General features: G+C 47.9%; 2 protein-coding genes across 3 annotated transcripts in view; one reads left to right on the plus strand and one right to left on the minus strand.

Annotated features, from left to right (window-relative positions):
* The first annotated feature begins 374 nt into the window (after nucleotides 1-374).
* LOC306830753 (zinc finger FYVE domain-containing protein 1) lies at nucleotides 375-7,088 on the plus strand. 2 transcript variants are annotated; one of them, XM_079354431.1, is made up of 12 exons: nucleotides 376-623; nucleotides 1,896-2,177; nucleotides 2,658-2,880; nucleotides 2,956-3,173; nucleotides 3,256-3,362; nucleotides 3,985-4,093; nucleotides 4,201-4,298; nucleotides 4,392-4,509; nucleotides 4,640-4,810; nucleotides 4,894-5,086; nucleotides 5,213-5,311; nucleotides 5,456-7,088. In XM_079354431.1, the coding sequence occupies exons 1-12, from the start codon at nucleotides 516-518 to the stop codon at nucleotides 5,686-5,688; spliced, it is 1,959 nt and encodes a 652-aa protein (XP_079210557.1). In that variant the 5' UTR covers nucleotides 376-515; the 3' UTR covers nucleotides 5,689-7,088. The 2 variants fall into 2 exon arrangements, with proteins under 2 accessions (XP_079210556.1, XP_079210557.1); XM_079354430.1 differs by having other exon boundaries at nucleotides 375-623; nucleotides 2,658-3,173.
* A 4,577-nt stretch (nucleotides 7,089-11,665) lies between these two features.
* The window catches only part of numbl (NUMB like endocytic adaptor protein), a gene marked incomplete at its 5' end in the record, with an annotated part of 24,484 nt that continues 16,944 nt past the window's right edge, over nucleotides 11,666-19,205 (minus strand). Inside the window, 4 exons of the mRNA XM_079353270.1 lie at nucleotides 11,666-14,950; nucleotides 15,059-15,238; nucleotides 17,224-17,493; nucleotides 18,084-18,273. Coding sequence (XP_079209396.1) covers nucleotides 13,818-14,950; nucleotides 15,059-15,238; nucleotides 17,224-17,493; nucleotides 18,084-18,273 — 1,773 coding nt within the window. The 3' untranslated portion in view covers nucleotides 11,666-13,817. The remainder of the gene's footprint in view (nucleotides 14,951-15,058; nucleotides 15,239-17,223; nucleotides 17,494-18,083; nucleotides 18,274-19,205) is intronic.

Raw genomic sequence — 19,205 nt, forward strand, 5'->3', positions numbered from 1 at the left:
TGTGTATTTAGTTCAGAAAATAAAGCAAAAAATTATTTCACTCCTCTGCCTTGCACATCTCACTACTAAACCTAGGCTACATAGTGCCCCTTTAAAATATGTACGATTCAGCTGAACGGAGGAACAAATATTGAATGACATCATTTTAGGATGATTTCCATAATTATATCTTTAAAGTTTAAATCTTAAAACTCAATTAGAGAAAACAAACATGACTCATAGCTGCCTGAATCATCTTATTTTATGCTTTATTGTCTCCTGGTTAGATTAAAAATGTTGAACTGCAGATTTTGTTGTATTCTTCATTTTGACCACAGGGTGGTGCTAAAGTACCAACCTACACGTAAACAACAGTACGTCTTGACGTCATTTTACGTGCTCCTTGGCTCCTCCCCCGCAGCACTAGCAGCACACGCGCTGTTGTTGTGACCGACCGACTGTCAGCCAGGAGTCATGGTCAACTTTCGTTTTCGCCGTCTGAGTCACGCTGTGAGCGGATCGTAAGTCATCAAACAATGTCAGAAATCCTGCTGAACAAAGGAGAGAGTTTATCGATGAAGGCCGAGGAGCTTCCGGAAGGTGTCCGCAGCTTCCTGCTCGTGGATGAACAAGAAAACCTACAGGTAAAGTTAGCTACCGTGTAGCCGCTATGCTATGTTATGCTAAGTAATAACAAACCGCTTTTTATGAAAGGCCCGTATGATGTCTGTGATGCTAGCAGATGCTACATGTGCTAATATTGTCGGGTTTGTGTCGACATTTTGACAAACTCTAAAGATGTCCGTCTTGTTTAGTGAAGCTGAGACGTTCAGAGAAATGTCACCAACAACAGGAGCTCGTATCGTCTCAAAGACCAGCTCAACCAACAGACTGGTTTCTTATTGGGAAAGTCCCTGATGAGTCACACAGCCCAGCTGACCTTTCTTTGTGTTGGTGTTTTAACTGTAGTACAAAGTGCAGGCTGATAAAGAGGATGTATCTTCAGATTGTTGGGTTGGTGATTTGTGTAAGAAAGAAAAAAAAAACAAATAAGAAAAATTCTCTGTGCTGCAAAACTATTAAAAAAGAAAAGAGTAAAAGCTTACCTACAACAAATGGTGGTGCGTTCAATGTCCAGTCGAGAGTCACAGTTTAGTCGAACAGAAACTTCACGTTGCCTCCCATTGATCCGGTTAAAGACATGTTATACTTTGTCTCTGCACAAAGTCCCCCTGTGGTCTAAATCAAACATCTGAGCTTTGGTCCAAATACAACATGAATCAAGCAGCAGAGGAGGTTTGTGACCCAGCTCTCTCAAAACGCTCCGTTTTGGTGTGTGTGTGTTTCTTTAAATGCAATGACCCCGAACTTGAGTTTTCCCTGAAGACATCACTCCTCTGTAGAGAGAATAAAAATGGCCGACTAGCATTAAAGTTTTGCTCTAAGCAGGGAGGTGGAGATACCCGGGGAGGAGAGGGGATTTATTTACCAGAATCCCACTGTGACATCACAAACTGAGAAAATCTGAAACAGAGCATTTATCTCTGTGTGGTAAGACTCATGCAGACCACAAACAAAGGGACTGGATGGATTTATTTTAAATTTTGTGAGTTGATAGACACTCTGTCTACCAAAATAAATGTTCAAAAACGTAAAAAGTAAATGTGGATATTTCATAATATGTCCCCTGTAAATAAATAATAATTAAAACAAGTGTTCCTGCTTGAATCCTCACGTGCCACGTGATGTCTGTTGTCTTCAAGTGTTAAATGTCTGTATGATCTGTTAAAGCTGTTTAGAATTAATAATCCTGAACGTCATCATATAGAAAGACTCACCAATCGTGTGTCTGTTTAACACAGCTCGGCATCACGAGTCTCTCAAGTCTATCGGTTTGGTGTTCCCCCCCCATCCAGGTCCGCGATGAGTCCCAGTTTTTGGACAAACTGGGCTGTGGAGACGTGTCGGGAGTCAAGGTCCTCTCCATCTTTGGAAACACGGGTGACGGCAAGTCCCACACCCTCAACAACATCCTGTTTGATGGCGAGAGTGTGTTCTACACCTCCAAGTCGCCCAGCTCCTGCACAGTGGGCGTGTGGGCAGCATATGACCCCGCCCTCAGTCTGCTCGCACTCGACACAGAAGGCCTGCTGGGAGCTGCAGCCAATCAGAACCAGAGGATGAGGCTGCTGCTAAAGGTTAGCGTCAGCAGCGTTGTTTTACGACGTTTCATCAGTCCGATCAAAATCATTCTGATCGAGGATTCCAACGTCGCTGTTTTCATAAACGCTAAATAAGTGGGGTTTTTTTATGACGTGTCTGTGTGTGCATGCATTCATCAGAATAATAATGTGAGACTTCCTGATCTGGAATAATAATCATGCTCCTTCCTGTACATCAGGTAGCCGAGCGAGCGTGTATCAAAGTTTATCTTCGACATGAGGTCCATTTCGAGCCGAGCCGCGCTGTGCATACATTCATCGGCATGACTCATCCTCTCGATCGGAAAGAAATGTTCTTCCCGATTGAGCCCTAGCGGATCAGTCTCTTCCAGTTGACGTGTTTACGTGACGTTCTTGCATCCGCGTAAACGCAGCTGAACGTAGAATTCCAGGTTTTTATTGCGTTTCTTGCGCCGCATCCATTCGTCCTGTTCGCTTTCTTCCCTTCCTCTCCAGGTGTTGGCGGTGTCTGATATCGTCGTGTATCGCACGCGAGCAGAACGCCTCCACAACGACATGTTCCTGTTCCTGAGCAGCGCCTCGTCGGCCTACCTGAAGCACTTCACCCCCGAGCTCAGGGCTCTGTCCAGCCGCTGTGGACTGGACGTGCCTCTCTCGTCTCTCGGGCCCGCAGTCATCATCTTCCAGGAGACGACGCACACTCAGCTGCTGGGTCACGGTAGGAAAGGAAAACAAGTGGCGTTGCATTTATTGTGCAGGAAGCCCTTTGACGCATCATCTCTTTTCTCTGTAGATTCTAAGGTGGCCGGGCACTCCGACACGCTGCTGCAGAAGCGGTTTCACGACCTGGGCTTGGGCACGGAGGCCTTCAGCTCGGTGCAGTACGTGGGCACCCAGACAATCACGCCTCCCACTGATTACAGCCGGCTGCTGGAAGCCGTCACGCAGCAAGTGAAGAACACTCACACCCGCTCCCCCCGGCAGCCTGGGATAGTGTTTCACGCTCTGGAGGTAAGAGGTGACCCAGCGATTGAAAGTCATCTCTGCGCTAAGATCGTCTCTTAATTCCCGTCGTCTTTTTTCCCCCTCGTAGGCGCTGAGCGACCGTTTCTGTGGGGAACTGTCAGACGACAAGATGACCTTGTATTCCTTCTTCCCGGACGAGTACTTCACCTGCTCTGCTGTCTGCCTGAGCTGCAGGTAAGTGTGTAGAAAGAACAACTCGGCTTCACTTTCACTCTGGTGTCTCTAAAGCCCCGTTTCCATAGCGCGGTTCGTCTCGGTACGGCACGCATTTTGTGGCGTTTCCACAGACCAAAGCCGGGAAACATTCCCGAAATTACCGTCCCGTCCTCCTCTTTGGGAGAGATGTGTCACTGTCCTGATGTCAAACGTCCGTAGCGCAAAATACTATCAAGTAATTTCTCCTCGACTTTCCTTTCTCCTCTCGTAAAAAAAAACAAAAACAGCGGCGGCGTTTCCGGAGCGGCGCACAAAGAGGAACCACTTAAATGATGTCGGTCTTCGTCTGCTGTGTCGCCTTTTTCTTCTATGTTGAATTTATTAGCGGCGTACTCTTGTGTCATAACGTCACACCATTACGTAGCTGACGCAGCTGTCGGCACCCGGCTTACACGCCGCCTACCAAATAAGGCCGGCGTTGGCTGTGGACAGGAAAACAGGATCAGGCTGAACTGAACTGACCCAGAAGGGACCACTTGGTGGAAACGGGGGCTTTAAGTATTCCCGTGCTCCTGACCCGCTTGTCTCTGACTTCTTGTTTGTTGGTTTGAAACACTCGGTGTGTCCGTCTCGTGTTCAGCGTTCGCTGTAAAAACGGAATGAACCACCTGCGAGACAGAGTCCCCCACATGGCAGACGGACTGTGCCAGTACTCGCACCAGTACAACAACAAAGTCCTCATCTGTAAGGTGAGTGACCCCTGACCCCAGCTGTGACCCCGCTGTGTTCTTTGACGTTTTGAAGCATCCATTTAGACCAGGAGCGTCCTGACTCTCACTCCGTTTCATGCCGACAGAGGTGCTATGAGGGGGGCCGAGAGGTCATCGTCGTGCCCAAGACGTCAGCTTCCTCTGACAACCCGTGGTTTGGACTCGCCAAGTACGCCTGGTCAGGGTACGTAGATACACACATACACACACACACACACACACACACATTAGCTGTCTGTCATCCAATTATCTCATCCCGTCTTTCCACCTCTCCCAGCTACGTGTTGGAGTGCGCTAGCTGTGGTGTAATCTACCGCAGCCGACAGTACTGGATGGGAAACCAGGACCCTGAGAGCGGAGTGGTGCGATCTGAGGTCAAACACGTGTGGGAGGGGGTGAGTACTCCACGCTCACACCGGCATCCCGCACCGTGCCTGAGCTCATCGCTTTCTTTGCTGCTAACATTTTCATTTGTTGACTCAGTTGTCTGATCTTTTGTGTCTTTTCTCCTCGCTCTCCTCTCAGTCCGACACCTTCCTGACCTCTCATCAGAACGCGGCCCAGAGGGTTCTGGACGGGATGAACTACATGGTCCAGTCGGTGTCGGAGTACAGCACCGGCCCCACCAAAGCTGTCACCGCCTGGCTCACCGACCAGGTGGCCCCCCCGTACTGGAGACCCAACACGGAGATCACAGTGAGTATGAAAAGCTGAGAAACTTTCGATCCTGCCCTCCTCTCACCTCCTCTCACCTCCTCTCACCTCCTCGCTCCTCTCAGGCCTGTCACGGCTGTCAGAAAGTGTTTGCGGAGGCGGAAAGGAAGCACCACTGCCGATCATGTGGCGAGGGTTTCTGCCATCCCTGCTCCAGCCACAGGATGCCCGTACCAGAGAGAGGCTGGGGCAGCGGCCCTGTGAGGGTGTGTAAGGCCTGCCACAGACAGGGGGGGCCAGCCGACACCAACAGCCAGGGTGAGAAACGTCGAGATGACATGAAATAAGATTGTTGTTTTCACGGGCAGCGTTGAAATGAGAAAAGAAGCTGATTCTTGTTTCTTGCTTGATTTCATGTCCTGTACATCTGTCTCTTTCCATCAGTGTGTAAGGTGGAGCCTCGAGGTCTGATAGCTCGCAGGGTGACGGAGGTGGCCCAGTCCACGCTCGATATGGTCACCACAGCGGTGGACTACCCTCTGTGTGAGTGCAGCTAAGTTATACATTTTCCTCCTGGGACGAATCGGATGGTTTCATCAACATCAGTCTGATTTTTATTTTTTTTGGAGCTTTACAAAGACGTGTTTGTCTTGTTTTCACGCTTGCTGTTCCGTTCTTTCCCTTCAGGTTTCGTTAAAGATGTGGCTCGACCAGACTACTGGGTGCCAGACCAGGACATCACGCAGTGCCACCAGTGCTCTAAGACCTTCACCCCGGCCATGTCCAAGCACCACTGCAGGGCCTGTGGACAGGGGGTGTGCGGCCCCTGCTCCACGCACATCAGGCCCGTCCCCTCCCGAGGCTGGGACCACCCGGTCCGAGTGTGCGACGCCTGCCACGCCCGCACAGACTGTCTGTGAGAGGTCTTCGAAAAAAAACAACAACTCTAAAGTGCACTTGGTCTTCCCCAGATGATCCGCAGAGACTGCGATTCAATATTCACAAGTGGATCCGCTTTTGGTTTTGAAGGATCAACTTCCTGTTTCATCTGCCTTCCAACAACCTTTGAAACATGTCACATGCTCCTAAAATCCTCCTCTCTGACTCCTCCGAGCGAAACCTTTTAGTCCATAAACAGAAAAGATTTAAAGGTAAAAACAACAAAGAGATTAAAGGGGGGGGTAATGCAACTCGTGTCGGCCCACACGTGGTGGAAGCAGAAGCGATGTGTCTGCAGAGCCTTCACGCCGTGTTAGTCTCCATCTCTGAGACGTGAGAAGTGTGGACAGACGAAGTGTGACTCCAAACACGAGCTTCAGTGTGCCTTCACGGGAATCTTGACTCCTGTTGCTGTAGCTGCTACGTCAGATATGTAGTCTTAAGTCCATGTGTATGTGAAGATGAGCACGCTAATTCGTTGACGCTCACACACAGTTTCTCTGAAAGGCAGGGTTGGTCATTTCCCCAAACTAGCAGGATTTAGAAAGTCGCGTTCCCTCTTAAGCCACGCCCCTCACTTACATACGGAGGCGTATGATTGGTTCCCTTAGATTGGTACCTCGTGGCAGACATTTAACCAACATCATAAAAAAGTGAAACTGGAGAAAAATGAACCAATCCTGCTTTTACGATATGGTGAGAACGATGAGCGTCAGAAAATGTGTAGCACAACAAGTTATAGACATTCCAATGTATCGCCGAAGATTCGTACGAAAGTCGATGCGCCTTCCTGCGGTTACTGCAGAGCGAACGCTCTTGTGAGTCCCACGTGAAAGTCTTTCCTCTGTAGTTGTCGACGTATAAATGACACTTTCTCCGCTACAGACTGGACGCGTAAACGCTGTTTTATCTGTCACTTTGTTTTTAAACGTGCTTCTTTTTTATTTCACTCAAAAGTAGCAACTGACAATCAGTTTTTACCTTGTTTGTACATCAGGCTCCTAAAAATCTAAATCAAAGCCTCGTCTCTTTCTAACCTCCTCCACATCACGACTGGATGCTTTCCATGCAGCAGACTCTTTAACTGGACAGCTGAAGTTCATATTTGGAAACTGAAAATTGAGAAAATGTAATGAAATCATTGAAACGACGAGAGTGAACTGAAGCAGATATTCATCTCTACGTGGTTCTTTTTTACGCCTTCATTCAGAGGTAGGAAAGTGGTCAGAGTGAGGAATGATACCACGAGGTTCACAGCGTCCCATCTCTTGGTTGAGTTTTTTATATTTTCTTTTTCGTCCAAGTTGAGACGAACTCTTCTCTGACATGTACCCGATCTGTCAATAAATGTTCGACAGTCAAATCTGTCTTTGTCCTCCTGTGCACGAGTCACTGTTTCATGTTTTATTTCATTTGCACCACGGTGTACTGATGAAAGCATCTCTTCTTATCGGAGCTCTTTTCTGCAGCTGTGGATCAGTGAGAGAGTTCACGGCCTGATGACGTTTAATGTCTTCCTGCAGCGCCCTATAATTATCGACTGGCCGATTAATCGTTCAGAAAATATATATCTCGTGAAGCTTCAAAATCAGCATACAGAATATAACAGCACGAAGCCATGTGGATGCATTTCCTCAGACGCTGTAAACAATACAGTTAATAACGCAAAGTCCTGATGATGACAATATGACGCCACAGATATTATGCCGAAAAGTCTGCACTGAAAGAGGCCTAAAGTTTCTAAATATCACTTTCAGTTCATCAAAGTTTTTATCTTAACACGATGAAAACAAACAAACTTTCTGTGAGGACGGTGATTGTCGTGTCGCGGTCTGTAAAGGTCACTGGAACAACTGGGCGCCTGCAGACACGAATAAATAACACTGGCTGAGCAAATCCAAAGGCATGAACAGGCATAGTGGCATAAAATAGGCTGTTGGGTCAATTTTTGTGATGCTTTATTTGTACACAAGGGGGCGCTACATGAGCATAAATAAAGCGGCTGCACCATGATAAATCTTGCATGAGACCACCCACTGTTAACTGTCCTGGGTGAGTCCCAGCAGGGGCAATCCACTATAAGCTGTCCTATTTGGAAGTCAGAAATTAGCATCTCTGCTACTAAGTTATTCATGTTTCAGGAGGCTCAGACGGCTCCTCATAACCAGAACTGATCATTCAAACACGGTGCCGAGGACGCTGAACACACGGCTGTAATCCTCTGTGGCTCAGCACGTGAGTCACATGTCATGCCTGCAGAGATGACTGAGTCTGCACAGGAGTGTGTGCATGTATTTATTGACAGATGATGTCACAATACATCATCACCACCTCATACTCGAAAGGGGCTTTTCCGGGATTACATAAGAAGGAGCAGTTGCATTAATTCAGAGTAATCAGAGGCTTCGCAGAGATGTGATGTTGACAATCTGTCATCTGTGCGACGGCAAACACTGACTGAGAAAATGAAAAAGCTCGTGACTAAGCACTACATTTTTTAAGACTACTCATCGCCGTCTCTTTTAGGCTTGTTAGGCAAAACAAAGCAGCCTCCTCCATTTCTGTGGCATCACTAAATAAAACATCAACGCTTGGACGACAGGAACAAAGCAAACAATAGTCGAGGGGGAGCTGACTGGCTCTCGTCCTCTTTGGCACCCAGCACTAATGAGTGACAGCTGCTGGCAGGGGGGGGTGGCATGAGCTGACTCTGTGTGTGTGTGTGTGTGTGTGTGTGTGTGTGTGTGTGTAGACTGCAGATCTAGGTGTGCCTTTGTTGTTTCACAATCCTTCAACACAGCAAACCTGGATGAACCATCCTCAGTCTTGACCCCAGCATCACTCTCTGAAGTGAAGCAAGACAACTGCAGTTTCTTGAGTGTCCACTTGAAGCTCGATTCAGACGCGAGTCAATCCCAATGAGGCCCCCATGTTATTGAAATGCCTTTCTTTAAAGCAGAATTGAACATGGTGCACATTTAACTCAGTCAGGTAGATTATAGAGCTCCATCCAGCCATGTTCTTCCACTTGTCCGAGGTTGGGTCGCGGCGGCAGCAAGTGCAGGAAGTCGGCTCAGACTCCTCCCCTCTCCAGCTCCTCCTGTAGGAGTCCAAGGTGCTCGCAGGCCGATCTGGACAGCATATATAATCCCTCCAGTGAACTCTGAGTCTACTCGGGCATGTCCGGAAGAACCTCCAAAGAGAGGCCTCCTAATCAGATGTCTGGAAAATAATAATAAACACCAGTTGTCGGGGCCCCAAAGAGTTTTTGCTTAGGGCCACTACAGACCCGAGAATCGCCCCTGCGAAAAATAAAGGGCACCTGCTCCATGCGTTGGGCAAACAGTGCACCCTGAACGGCATATTACCACTTTTTGTCCACTTCAGAGGGCAACCAAGACGGCGTTTCTGCACTTTGAGGGTCGAACCTGCAACTTTCTGCAAAATATTGAGCTATTGGAATTCAGCATCTTCAACAAACCGCTATGACACAAGTTCAACCTCTAATATAATGTGAAGGCAAACCAGCTTACAGGACTGTGTGTGTGTGTGTGTGTGTGTGTGTGTGTGCACGGTGGTGTTAAAACCAAAAGTGTGCAGGATCACATTTGAGATTGCTTCAAACCCTAAAGAATAATATCAGTGTTTCTTAGTGTGTGAAAAATACACATTCACAACCACACACACACACACACACACACACACACACACACACACACACACACACACACACACACACACACACACACACACACACACACACACACACACACACACACACACACACACACACACACACACACACACACACACACACACACACACACACACACACACACACACTCTCTCTCTCTCTCTGCATGCTACCTCCTTGTGTTCTCCGTACACAATCATTCAAATGGATCAGTGCTTTACCTCTTTAAGCCTCATCCTGAACATATCCGTCATGTACAGACCCTCACATGCTGCTGCAGCTGTTTACCAAACAATGGGCAAGCTGCTGCACTAATCGATCGCGAACACATGCAATTAATCAATGTGAGTGTTTCCTCCTATAGTTCAAGACGTGCGAACTCACGTTGCAAACACGACATCTATTGCAATTAGCAGAAGCACGTGTGTGTGTTTGCAGATAATATCAGATGTGCATACATAGTGTTGTGAAGTAGTGATAAGAAGGAGATGGTGTGTGTGTGTGTTTGATACACACACACACACACACACACACACACACCTACATTAGTCCCACTTGTCTTGAGTATAAATTAGGGTGAACCTGTGTTTGCAGCTGCTTCCATATCTCCTTTCGTCCTGGCACTTTAAATTTTACACCAAGGAGACATTTTTCGCCGACCGCAGCACTTTTCATCTGTAATAAATGACTCTTTCGCTGTGTAGCCATGGCAACAAAGCAGGGTCATCTACTATGTGGGCTGTTGTCACCAACTTTTTCTGGACGCCTTGTGTAAATGTTCTACACCTTGTGTGACTGTCCACAAGGAGAGAAACTGAAAATGTTGCAGATTGATTAGACGGCTGTTTGAAAGGGAGCCGAGTGTGAAATCACCGCAGCTCAGGTTGACCGTCTGAACCAGCTCGCAGGCGTCACCGAATTTGTGTAAGATGCATCGAAAGAAGGACTTTAGATCCAACCATATCCTGAAACAATGCTGCCTTCATAAACTTGTGGTATTAATGGGTGTTTAGCACCATTGCCAGCTTTGCCCTGCACCAGGTGAGTTGTTATGTCCAGCATCCTGCAGGCTCTGTGTGGAGGTTTAAGCTATTATCTCTATCTGCAACCACAAACACGAGTAGTCTGACTGAGATGACCTCATAAAAACAGACTTTGACTGAACGCTCCAACAGGCAGCACAGAGAGCAACGAGGGAAATTTAGACGACGCATTCAGCATCTTTAGTTTTATCTCTGATGATTCTCCTCCCTTTACTCCTCAGCATCACACACTCACTGACTCTGTCCCAGAGGACAATGGCCGAGTGAGAGTTACTGCTACCAACACTCTCAAGAGCTCAGTGTGTGTGTGTGTGTGTGTGTGTGTGTGTGTGTGTGTGTGTGTGTGTGTGTGTGTGTGTGTGTAGTAGTAGTAGTCAGCCCCATTTCTCACGACCCTTAAGAAGAAAAGAGGCCTTGTCTCGTTCCATTAGTGACCTGAGCAGCAGCAGCACCGCTTGGCCCGGCTCGCTGGAGCACAGAGCTGGTTAGACAGCGGTGACATCCTGGGGCTGGTGGAGGAGGATGGGGGGGGGGGGGGGGGGGGGGGTGCAGATAGGACAGTGTTGAGCTGACATACAAGTGTAGTAAGAATAGGAAGAGTCGAGTGTTTTCTTTGATTTTGTCTTCAGGTCAAGGCTGATGACTTTGTGTAAATCTGTGTTTAAGGGTACCAGACAGTTGCAGTTTGATTACGTGCACATGCAGGCTACGGTCGTGCGCCGACCGCAGATGATGAAAGTCACCACCTCGTACTCGCACGAGGGAATACAAGCAGGAGAACTCCGGAAAATGTCTCAAGCTGTTTTCACTTCCGAATAATATCTAGATCATTTCAGGACGACTGCTCCGGATTTTCTTCTGACACGACTGTTCACACGAGCACCTGTGTGACCATTCCTGTCAGACTGGAAGGGGGGGCAGGGGGGCAGGGGGCGGGGTCTCCTGAGGTAAGACGTGATGGAAAAAGAACGACATGGAAGTAACGGACAAAGTACAGTCTGCTATACAACGCTAAAAGTCACAGGATATAAACGTCACTCGTGACTCGAGGTGACTTCTCTGCGCGCTCACGTGCAGCTCCTCTGGGAAATGAAAAGCAAACAAAAGGACACAGAGAGATAACTGAAACATCAGAAGGTCATAAAAGACAGAGAGAAAACAAGAAAAGAAACGGTTCAAACTTTAAAGGGCCAATAAGCAACAAAGCGGCACGAGCAAGTGTAATATTATATTACTTTATTTATCTTTTGTACAATGTAATTACAATACAAATATGTAGGTTTAAATACAAAAATTCTGTAAATAAAGATTAAAAATAAATTCCACTGGTTTGCTTTGTTACCATCACTAAACTATGGTTTTACAATCAAGTTTATGAGGTCATTAAGTTTGCTTTTATGTGGAACATAATGAACCTACATTTATCATTTGGAAGGCGTGCAAACAAGAGTTGAGGACTAAACTAGACTTTGGAAAAAGAAAAAAAAAGATGTCATGACTCAGTCTCGTCTTGTAGAGAGAGCGGGAAGAAATATGGATTGGTCCACAACCCTGCGAGGAGATCTCAGATCGCTGCCACAGGAAGAGAACCAGTAAGCTAATTAAACTGTGGGGAGTTAACGAGCAGGATACCTAACGAGTCGCCGTCCATATCCACACAATTCAATCATGAAGAATCATAACAACGAGCATCTCTGGTCAGAGAGAATCCAGAAATCATAGACACAAGAAGTCCTTCTCTGAAGATCAGCCTGAACCTCATCGCAAGTTTCAGCACAGACCGTTTGAGTTTGTGCTCAGAGAGAATCGTGTTTATGAGACAAAAACAAGAACCCTGTTGTGTTGTTTGAGGAGTTTTAAGAGTCGAGGAATACACATCATAGAGTGACAGGACGTTAGCTTAGCAGTCAATCAATAAGCCTTTGTTTCCCTTTTTTTGTTTTGACAGACTGTCGCCCAATCAGATCTCTGTTCCCGTCATTTTCTTTTTCCTTTTCAGCAGACATCCTCCGTCTCATTATTTTTAAGGCATCCCTCCTTTCTCTCCTTCAGTCTTTCACATGCAGCTTGTCCCTTCCTGTCTTCTCTTGCAGGCTTTTTTCTTTAGCTCTCCTCGTTCTTCTCTTCCATCGATTTACTAAATAATAAATCAGTGTTCGTCACTCGTGTGCTCCTCTCTCTCTTTCACCTCTAATAACAAGCACTACTGCAGCTGACGCAGCTCGTACACAAACATATCTGAAGTGATGAGATTATACCCTGTGTTTGAACATATTAAAGGAGAGTAAGAAAGTCAAGCAAACATTTCTCTAACCAGTTGCACAGTGATGTAGTTTTTTTTGTGTGTTTTTTTTTTGGTTTGAATCCACTGAGTTGTCAACATTCCTTGGATGTTTTTGGGGGTAAAATGGAGAGTGCTGTGCTGTATCGTCCTGAAGAGATCTTTCATGTCCCGGGCAGGCTGACCCTTGAAGTGAAGCTCGAGGGCCAGAAATGGAGCAGAGAGCCAAAGCGAAGCCTCACGGTCATCGTGAAGGTTTAAACGTGAGAGGCTGACGGGTGGAAGAAACATGCTGCTATATACACTGCTGTGTCATACTGTTGCTGTCAGCTCTTGCTACTTGGTTCCTGTTGCATGACTCTGTTTCCCCCTCTCGCTGCTACCTGTAGTTTCGCTCCTATTAAATAAATATAGCTCCTGGAACACAAACAATTTAGATTTGCATGTATATATAACTTGTTAAAATAAAAAGAATTACAATAAATAAAATACATTTTCGCCATAAATCTCAACTATCAGTAAGTCCTTTCATGTTGAAGTGGCCGGGTCTTACATCATTGGCAAGTCCTTTCAGGTATCCAGACTTCTCTGCACGTGATGTGATGTAGCCACATCTGCTTAGTTATCCACAATTTTCTCCACCAGATTAAAGTAAACCCATCTCATACGTGGATTGGAATGCATCTGGATAGAGTCCCCCCCTTTTGCAAAGAAAGAAACCACTGAGCTGTGTCCCATTATCCTCAGCGGGCACATACAGTACATCCTGGGACTCGCAGCAGGTAAAGCAAAGCGTGGGTGGAGACGTGAACTCAGGGTAAACGGGTTAGCGGGATGAAGTGAAACGATTCAGCCCATTTAGTGTAGTCAACTAGAAAGCTGACTTTCAAACAGCAGCCCAGCATTTTGACAACTCCCTCCAAAACTCTCAAGGGAGTGTAAAGAAAGCAATAAGGGTCATAATAGCATGACTCCAATGAGGGCTTTAAGCAAGTTACCAGGCTGCCACAGGTCCGATGCTAGGCTAACTTGAGGGTGGTGGTGTGTCCTGTTGTCACTAAGCAGAGGTGCTGGAACTAGAGCCAGGCTCCCTCAGGCTTTGATTCCAGTGCTCGAGCTACAGCTTTGGGAGGACCGATCTGGCTCAGTCTCAAAAGTCTGTTGGAGATTGTTGGAAAAAGGGTTGGCGGCTGCAGCTGGCGCCACATTGCCAGGATGAGCCACTGGCCTGGCCTCGAGTGCCGCCCACTTGGCCTCAAATCGATCATCGTCTTGCGAAACGGTTGGAGCCGGAGCTGTTAGCTGGCTGCCCTCTGGCGGCCAATTGCTACTGCTGCTGGAGGTCCCGTTCTGCAGGTCCATCATGCTACTGTGCGGTGGGAGGCCATTAATAGTTGTTGATAATGGCGGAGTGGAAAACCCTCCAGTGTCCCCAACTGCGACTGAGTAAGAATGATGCGGCCCAACTGATCCCAGCGTTCCCACTTTAGGTCCACCTCCTGCCGAGCCCATGGTGCCGCCCGCACCACATGAGCCTGTAGCTGTGCAGAAGACGTTAGCCACCATTTGTGATGGTGTGATGCCAACCACAGGCACACTGGCATTGGGATAGGTCATACTGCTAGCCAGCCCTGGCATGTAGGTCTGCATAGGCACGAATGCCGGTTGGACGGGCTGACTGGCGAACATTCCCACAGGGGCTGGCGTGGTATCAAAAGCCATAGGAAAGGGCTGCATGGAGCTGGGAAGGGAGCCTTGAGGGATGGGGGGCTGCATCATGGGTGCTCCAGTCATGCTTGGACCGGACATCGTAGGAATTGACATAGAAGGTAGAGACATGGGGGGGCCTGTAACCGGAGGGCCTGGTATTAGGGGAACTGATGATATTGATATGGGTTGGAGGGGCAATGGGACCTGACCTGAGAGAGCGGAGGGGCCCGCGATGAGAGGGTTTGAAATGTTGCCAATGGACAGAGGGATGGTGGAAACTGGGGCAGCTGCGATGGCTGCCTGATTGGACATGCAGGGTGGTCCAGGGATTGTGGGGATTGTGGGGCCTGGAGGAGGAGTCTGTTGAGCCTTGACAGCCTTGGAGACCTCCTCCAGCCATCTCTCGGCTTCGGAGGGTGTGCGCCTGTGTCCACTCTGCATCTGCATTTGCATCGCCACGGAAACCGGAGGAGGAGAGTGAAGCGGAGGCTCCGGCTGCACCCAGGAAGAAGTGGCTGGAAGGATTAAAGTTAAAGACTTTGTGAGTGTAAACATTTAATCACCACTGAGAATGTGTTCTTTAGAAAATCAATCATACTATTGATCTCATGCTGATTTCTTACCCTGCATGGGCGCAGGAGGGGGAGGCAGGATAGGGGGGACTGTGCAGGTTGGCGGACCATTTGCAGACAGAGATGGGTTGATGAAGATCTCGTCAGATGGCTTAGTGAGAGCGGAGTTCATCTGGCCACACAGAGCGTTAATACAACCGTCTCCCTCGCCTGGCAACCCCATATCCATCTCTGGTACCAGCAATAAAAAAAATATATAAAAAAAGGGAAGCCACATGTGAGAAGGAGAGAGGGGAAAGTGGAGGATAGAACAAAAAAAAAGGAACAGAAAGGGGAAAATGGAAGCAGAAGAGAGGAGGAGAGGGAGGAAAAATATGCATTAGTTTGTGTCACAGTCTCAGTTATCTTCAAACGCCTCCGAACTGGAGCAGATGAAGACTTTGATGCCGGCCTCGACTGGCCTAAAAAACATCACAAACACAAGATCCACAAGACCAACGTGAATAAGCAGCTTCTCATTAAAAACAGAACGGTTCAGACTCAGTCAGAACTCAACAGTGTCCTATGAGACACTGAGTTTGTCTCCTTTGTCTTGTGCATCAGGAGGATTTAGGAAGAGCTGAATTTTGCTCATCTTGTCCACAAATTTCAAACTGATCCGAACAGTGACGGATTATATTCCTTTATGCCGTCAGCTCGGTCTGCAGCTTCGAGCCTCTCCTGTGTGAGCCACAGATATTAATAGCTATCATATCGTCTTCTTTGTCCACTGGTCTGTTTACAATGAAGGCCTTAGAGAGAGACGACGATCAGTTCAAGAATCAGAATCAATGTAGAGAAACAAATGCTGCCAAGATGAGTCCATACGTTGCAGAAAGGGACTCTTCTGATTCTGTTCGCACACTTTCTTAGCCAATCCAGTCGCAGCAGATGGCCGTGGGGTTCTACACTAAAGTGCTGCTTATAACATAATAAAGAGTACACTAGCCGACTGAAAGAGGGGAGTGATGGCAATCTTATTACAGTCTGAACTGATGTGGAGTTATGAAATACATGACGAGCCGGTGGTCAATGTGCACGCCTCATATACGAAGGCTTTGGTCCTCCAAAGCAGCGACCCGGATTATTCCGTCCTGTCCCACACGCTCTCTCTCTCTCTCCTCAGTTTCTGATTCTATCCACCGTCCCGCACGCTCCAAACAAAACCACAAACATGGTGAGCCGATCATTCAGTCGAACCCTGTAAGCTCTGTGCCGCCTCGTCTCTTCCTCCAGGCCCACAGGTGTGTGAGCACGGTCTCCCAGGAGAGAGACCCACCCTGTGATCGCTCTCTGTACCGAGACACGCCCACGTCCCACCGAGTTCAGACACACTGGAAGCCCTGCACATGTGTAGGTATTGTGTGTGTGTGTGTGTGTGTGTGTGTGTGTGTGTGTGTGTGTGTGTGTGAGTATATGTTTCTTTGAGTGCTGTACCAGGTTCAAGGGCAGAGAGAAGGCTTGCTGAAGTCTAACCAGGACAGCTGATTGACCGCACAAATCAATACACTCACTGTTCAGAGAGTCACAAGGGAGCAGGGAGGCAGCAGAATCGGCTGCTACTGCAAAGTGTGAGTGTGTGCGTGTGTGTGTGTGTGTGTGTGTGTGTGTGTGTGTGTGTGTGTGTGTGTGTGTGTATAAACTCCAGAGGTGAGGAGAAGTTTCAGCATGAAGGATTCAACCCGTCTGAAACGCACCACTTGTGATTATTCAGGCTGATCATCGCCAGGGGAGAAAGAGACAGAAATGAAAGAAGTGAAAATGAGAAATAGAGAGGGGGGGGGGGGGAGGGGGGGGGGGCTTTGTGATTTAACATTCCAGTCAGTCAACTCTGTCGTCTGTCGTAATGACTACAATCAGCCTCGCCGCTCAGCGCTCTGATCGCGTGGCACCACGCCGAGTGGGCGTGTCGACGTGTTCGCGCTCCGGTGGGAGGTAAGTCAGACGCTCTCATTTTGAGGGGAGTAAAAAGGAAAGTCAGTCTTAGCTGTAGCTCACATCACATCACTTTGTTCAATGGGAGGCAGAGGTTGAGATTAAAAGGAGGATTGACCCCTCGTCAAATAGAAATCATCTCTGAGGAGTCGATCCTGCAACTCCCCCGTCCTCTGACTAAGGAAGAGGAAGTTCAGCCAGCTCCTTGTTGGTACTCTGACCTCAGGAGAGTCTCCACTCACCGGGGTTCTTGGTCTGGAAGTCGGTCTTGCGTTGCAGTGTGGATGGCAGGTCGTTGAGGCGGAGCGACAGCTGCCTCTTAAACGGTGAGTTCTTCTGGCTGAGAGCGGGGAATCCCCGGAACGAGCCCTGTCGTACCAGCTGCTCAATGGGCGCGTGGCGGCGAGGGATGGCGTGAGGCCCGCCAGGTGCTGATCGATCCATAGGGGAACCTGTTCCCTCGGGTGGTGAGGCATTACCAGGTGGGAGGACTGTGATGGCAGAGGATTGGTCTGGTGGAGGAAGCGGACGCATGGTCATTACATAATCCACTGATAAAGGCCCAATCACAGAACGGATACACAAAAAAGTGAAGACAAAGCAGAGATGACTGAATCCTGCATTCTCGCCTCTGACCAGCAGGGGGAGACTCCACCAAAAAAAAAAAAATGCGATTGCATGAAACTCGTTGGGCGAATTAGCGTACTTGTGATAACATTTTTACCTCAGGATTTATTTTCCCGACAAGTTTCTGATCTAAATCTGGAGTCTGAAGTGTTCTTCAACATGACATGAGGTTCGTTTAACAGACGGCGGTCCAGAATAAATCAGGCTCCGTTCTACCTGGGATTGTCATCCTGCTTCTGTTGAGGCATTTTAAACAGGAAAGAGTTGTAACGATTGGTGTCGACCTCGTTCATACCTCGTCAGTTCTGATGAAGACAGAGCCTTTAAAATACTGAACTTAGGCTTCACAGAGGGGTCAAAGACCTGCTGACCTCAAAGTGGCCCCGGAACAAGTTTCTCCTTTAAATGCTCAAACTTTTTTTTTTTTTTTTTCTTTCTCCGAAGTGACACACTGCAGTTATAAACCTCCGCCCACCTTTCTTCTTGTCCTGCATTTTGTCCTCGCGCTCGCTGCTGGATGAGTTTGCGCGGAAGGAGCCGTCACGCACAAAGAGGGTGCGAATGGCATCGAAGGAAGCCGTCACGCCGCACTCCTTCTCCCTGCGCTGCTTCCTCTCCAGACACGCGGCAAACGCACAGCCGACAGCATGGCTCAGTCTCTCCCCCTACGGAAGGGGAAAACAAACATCCAATAAAGTTTCAACAAACAGCAAACACAAACAATCATCACTGCTGTTAGAATCCGCCTTTAAATGAATCTCATAGATTCACACAAATGACAGATTAAATGGTGCAGCATCTTCTTGAAATCTTTCAAATTGAAACAGAACTTTTTGCTTCTTGGAACTGAACTGTTTTGAAAACACGCCATCTGCTGCAGAACAGACAGTTTGAGTACAAAGAGATACGGAGAGCGAGATGGAAATAGAGACAGACAGAGATGAAGCGATGACCCCACAGGCTTCTTTCTAATCCCCTCTCCTAATCCCGCAGGTCTGTGGCATGCTCGCTTCCGTCCACATTAATAATCCGACTCACTGCCTAAGCTGATGAAAACCACCGTCGTGGTTGGAACAGCAGTGCTGCGGGACGACGCCGGCGTTGTCGCAGATGGAAAACGACCTCAAGGTCAGCGAAACATTAGATCCCAGAAGGTCAGAAATCAGCAAACAAGAAGAACTACAGGACAAACAAAATGAAGGCTGCGACTTCGTCTGGACTCAGAAGATCATCTGAACTTCAACTGTTGGCAACACAGAGGAGTACAGAAGTTCAACAACACGTGTGGGCTCCACTGTCGGAGGCAGACTCTCCGCTGCATGCATGGGAACGAGTGCACACGCAGCAGAGCCAACAGAAAAGCTTTCCATCACTCAGCCCTCTGTCTCATTAAAAACAACATTTATAAATCCTCCTCCTCATATTAGGAGCACACCGCGCCACAGAGACTTTAGACGAGGTTTTCTCACACGCTCATCGAACACTTCACGATCCGAGCATCACTAAAGCGTCGTGCAAGGGAGAGGATAAAAAAAAAAAACCTGGACACAAGGCTCAGTTATCATTTTGATATTTCAGAAGGTTTGAGTAACAAATA

The sequence above is a fragment of the Symphodus melops genome (assembly GCF_947650265.1).
Source record: "Symphodus melops genome assembly, chromosome: 10".
NCBI lineage: Eukaryota > Metazoa > Chordata > Actinopteri > Labriformes > Labridae > Symphodus > Symphodus melops.